Consider the following 4,798-nt stretch of genomic DNA (forward strand, 5'->3'; position numbering starts at 1 on the left):
AAACACTTCACAAGTTGTACGGTAAGCCAGAAAATCTCATCAACTCATTGCTGAAGAAAGTGCGCAGTGCAGTGCCGCCGAAATCGGATAACCTGCAAACTATAATAGCATTCGGGCTAGCGGTACAAAACCTAGTTGATCATGTTATCATATCGGAACAGCATGCACATCTTGCCAACCCCATGCTCCTGCAAGAACTCGTCGAAAAACTACCTACATCGTTGAAGCTACAGTGGGAGCTTTCAAACGCTCCTACGAGGAAGTGAATCTCACAACGTTCAATGAGTTCATGGTGGATCTTGTGGATCTTGCATCTGACCTCACGTTAAACGTGGACGTAACAAGTGGACTGAAACACCAAAGAGAAGAGAGAGGCAGACGTAAGGAAAAATTGTTTATCCATTCTGAAGAAGTATGCCAAGCTGAAAAGAAGCATGAAGTGAAACAAAGTGAACAGCCCAAGCTGTGTTCGTACTGCGAGTCAAGCGGACATCAAATCCTGCAGTGCATGAGTTTCAAATCTTTGAACCAGGAAGAACGGTGGAAGGCAGTTCGACAGAAGAACCTTTGTCGTAGTTGTCTCATACCCCATCGCAAGTGGCCTTGCCGATCCAAGAAGGAATGTGGTAAAAACAATTGTACTAGCAAGCATCACTCGCTACTCCACGAAACGCAGAAGACACATCATCAGTCAGCCTCCAAGACAACGACAAATACTGGTGGTAGCAGTCATGTAGCCCACCAAAATCACCACTTTGAACAGTCGTATTCACTTTTCCGCTACATTCCGGTTACTATTTCTGGAAACGGGAATCAGGTAAACGTTTTCGCCTTTTTAGACGAAGGTTCCAGCACAACAATGATTGAGACAGGAGTAACGGATCTACTGGGAGTCGATGGACCAACAGAGCCTCTTTGGTTGACTTGGACGGGGGAGATTACGAGAGAAGAAAAGGAATCTCAAATTATCAGCATCAAGATCGCAGGAGTGGGAATGAAGATGAAGTTTACGATTGGCAACGTGCGTACAGTGCAGGAACTGAAGCTTCCCGAGCAGTCGTTCTGCTATGAAACCATGGCAAAACAGTATCCTCACTTAAAGAGGCTGCCCATCGAAGGCTATGAGAACGTGACCCCACGTATGATCATAGGTATAGAGCATGTTCGTCTACTAACCTCACAGAGGTTGCGCGAGGGAAACGGTGATGGACCTGTAGCAGTGAAAACCCGGCTGGGTTGGAGCGTGTTCGGAAGACAGACGGAGGCGGAGCGTACTGTTGAGAGAGTAAACTTGCACCACACAGATATGTTTAGTAACCGTGCTCTACACGACGCGATGAAGCAGTTCTTCCTAGTAGAAGAGAGTGCGGTCACGACAAAAATAGAAGCTGAAGCGGATGTAAGAGCACTGAATTTATTAGAGCAAACGACGGTGCTAAAGGATGGTCGGTTCGAAACTGGTCTACTCTGGAAGGTCGATAACCCGTCGCTTCCAAATAGTTATCCCATGGCGCTGCAACGACTCAAATCATTGGAACGAAAACTAGAGCGTGATCCTAGTCTGCGTCAACGAGTAAAACAACAAGTCGATGGGTATGTGGAAAAAGATTACGCTCACAAAGCATCCAAAAAGGAACTAGAAACAACCAAACCGAATCAAACGTGGTACCTTCCTCTGGGTGTCGTTGAAAATCCGAAAAAGCCAGGAAAAACACGCCTAATATGGGACGCTGCCGCAAAAGTTCAAGGTGAGGCTGCCGTTGAGTGTGGCACTCAACGATTTTCTGATGAAAGGACCGGATCTCCTTGTGTCTCTGTCGGCTGTATTATTGAGATTCAGGCAGTACAACATCGCAGTCTGCGGTGACATAGCTGAAATGTTTCATCAAATACGGATACAAGAAAAAGACAAACATTTTCAGCGGTTTCTTTGGCGAGACAATCACATGGATGAACCGCAAGTGTACGTCATGGACGTTGCAACTTTTGGGGCGACATGTTCCCCATGTATAGCGCAATACATAAAAAACCGGAACGCACTCCGGTTCGCCGAATTGTATCCACGAGCAGTTGAAGGCATAGTCAAAAATCACTACGTCGATGACTTTCTTGATAGTGTGGAGACTGAGGAAGAGGCAGTTAAACTAATTAGTACAGTGAAAATGATTCATGCAGCTGCGGGTTTTCAGATTGGAAAGTTCCACTCGAACTCCTCGAGAGTACTATCGCTCCTTGGGGAATCAGCAAAACCTGCTGTCAAGTCCATGAATTTGGACAAACAAGGAGAAACTGAGCGCGTTCTAGGCATGGTGTGGTTGACAACGGAGGATGTTTTTACCTTTGATACGGCGGTTTTACCGAGTATACAGCAACTTGTAAAGAGCGATACCGTGCCAACGAAGCGTCAAGTCTTGCGAGCAGTGATGACCTTATTTGATCCCCTCGGTTTGATAGCCCATTACGTAGTACATGGTAAGATACTTATGCAGGAGATCTGGAGGTCCGAAACTGATTGGGATGAGCCAATAGCTAATTATCTTCATGATATGTGGTACCGCTGGATTGAGTTACTTGGCCAATTATGCGATGTAAAGGTTCCTAGATGTTTCTTCAGTGAAGCACGACCTGAAGCACTTCAGCTCCATGTATTTGTTGATGCCAGCGAGCTGGCATATGCTGCGGTAGTCTATTTGCGATTGGATATAGGAGCTGGCCGAAGATGCGCATTAGTAGCATCAAAAACCAAAGTTTCACCATTGAAGCCATTGTCAATTCCCCGACTTGAGCTACAGGCGGCCATGCTCGGCGCACGACTCGCGCAAAGCATCGGCTCCTCATTGACATTACAAATCGACAGCCGCTTTTTCTGGTCGGATTCTTCTACAGTCCTGTCATGGCTGCGGTCGGAGCGACGACGATACCATCAGTTTGTGGAATTCCGCGTCGCTGAGATTCTCTCCCTGACGAGCATCGACGAATGGAGATACGTCCCTACAAAGTTGAACGCTGCCGATGATGCAACTAAATGGGGAAGCGGGCCTGGGTTTCAACCTGATCAGAGATGGTTTCAAGGTCCGGCATTTTTATACGATCCCGTAAAGCAATGGCCTTCGAACGAAAGGGTAGTTAGTGCAACATCAGAAGAGCTTCGATCTATGTTTCTGCATCGGACAACTGTAATCGAGAGTTTGCTTGACCTATCGCGTTTCTCCAACTGGAATCGACTACTAAGGACAACTGCGTATGTGTTTCGGGCAGTAGCAATCTTCCAGAATCAACGAACTACGAGCGGACACTACAGAGTACTGCAGAAAGAAGAATTTGCAAAGGCAGAGGCAGCGATAAGGCGCCAAATACAGGCTGAAGCATTCCCAGATGAAGTCGCTTTATTGAGCAGTAGCGCCGAGAAGCAAATTGTGTCCAAGTCCAGCCCAATATACACGTTGACGCCGTTCTTAGACGACGAAGGTGTCATACGGATAGGCAGCCGCACAGAGAAAGCATCTAACCTCGCTTATGAAGCAAAGTATCCCGTTATCCTTCCTAAGAACCACACTGGTACTACACTTTTGGTAAATAGCTTTCATCGAAAATATCTCCACGCCAATGGAGAAACGGTATTCAATGAAATTCGCCAGCGGTACTATATACCCGGCCTTCGAACAGTGATTCGCAGAGTCACGCGTGAGTGTCAGCTGTGTAAGGTGAAGAAAGCAGTTCCTCGTCCTCCGATGATGGCACCGCTTCCAAGCGTTCGGCTTACGTCATTCATCCGGTCATATACTTTCCTGTAAGTTGATTACTTCGGACCATTGGAAGTTAACTTAGGAAGAGGAGTAGCTATGAGGTGGGTGGCCCTATTTACGTGCATCATTATTAAGGCAGTACATTTAGAAGTCGTGCATAGCCTTTCTACGGTATCTTGCGTGATGGCATTCCGTAGATTTGTAGCACGAAGAGGCGCGCCAGTAGAAGTATTTTCCGACAATGCTACGGACTTTGTTGGTGCGAGCCGTCAACTGATTAAAGAAATACGAGGTTTCAATAAAGATTGTACAGCCACCTTCACGAATGCACATACTACATGGAGATTCAATGTGCCTGCGGCACCGCATATGGGAGGTCCGTGGGAACGAATGGTTAGATCCGTGAAAACTGGGATGAAAGCTATAACGGAATCAACGCGACATCCAAATGACGAAACTCTGCAAACCGTACTCCTGGAGGTAGAATCTGTGGTAAATACACGTCCGTTAACTTATATTCCGCTGGACTCAGCTGAACATGAAGCGCTCACTCCGAATCATTTTCTACTGTACGGATCGAACGGAATTAAACAACCAGCATCTGAACCTGTGGACAGCGGATCTGCTTTGCGGAGTAGTTACAAGTTTACACAGCAACTGGTGGATATCTTTTGGCAGAGATGGCTCCGAGAGTATCCTCCAATGCTGAGTCGCTGAACAAAGTGGTTTGACACCGTTAAAGAAATACAGCCGGGAGACATTGTAATTATCATGGATGAGAAGGTAAAGAATTCGTGGATGAAAGGTCGCGTCCTAGACGTAGTTAAAGGTAGAGGAGGACATGTGAGAAGTGCTAAGGTGCAGACAACCAAGGGCGTGTTTTTGAGACCAGCAGTGAAGATAGCGATTTTAGATGTTGAACCCAAAGACAGTGGAATTTCAGTAGACTACGCTAAGGCAGTTGTTCACGGAGTGGGGGATGTTGCTGCGCCCACTGTGCAGCAGTTGCAAGAAGACAATGAGTGACCAACTGACCGATCCCTCGCGTCTTA

General features: G+C 46.8%; 1 protein-coding gene across 1 annotated transcript; it reads left to right on the forward strand.

The window, feature by feature from the left end:
* The first annotated feature begins 289 nt into the window (after positions 1–289).
* Positions 290–3,794, forward strand: LOC134209009 (uncharacterized). Its single transcript, XM_062684982.1, has 2 exons — positions 290–1,764; positions 1,841–3,794. Exons 1-2 carry the CDS (start codon positions 290–292, stop codon positions 3,792–3,794), a joined length of 3,429 nt encoding a protein of 1,142 aa, XP_062540966.1.
* Positions 3,795–4,798: the final 1,004 nt, after the last annotated feature.

The sequence above is a fragment of the Armigeres subalbatus genome, chromosome 2 (assembly GCF_024139115.2).
Source record: "Armigeres subalbatus isolate Guangzhou_Male chromosome 2, GZ_Asu_2, whole genome shotgun sequence".
Lineage (NCBI taxonomy): Eukaryota > Metazoa > Arthropoda > Insecta > Diptera > Culicidae > Armigeres > Armigeres subalbatus.

Excerpts from the sequence above, each read along its gene's own strand:
- LOC134209009 (XM_062684982.1), top strand. The coding sequence starts at position 290 with ATGGTGGATCTTGTGGATCTTGCATCTGACCTCACGTTAAACGTGGAC. Across the intron at positions 1,765-1,840 it reads CAAGGTGAGGCTGCCGTTGA|GCAGTACAACATCGCAGTCT; the intron begins GTGTGGCACTCA and ends ATTGAGATTCAG.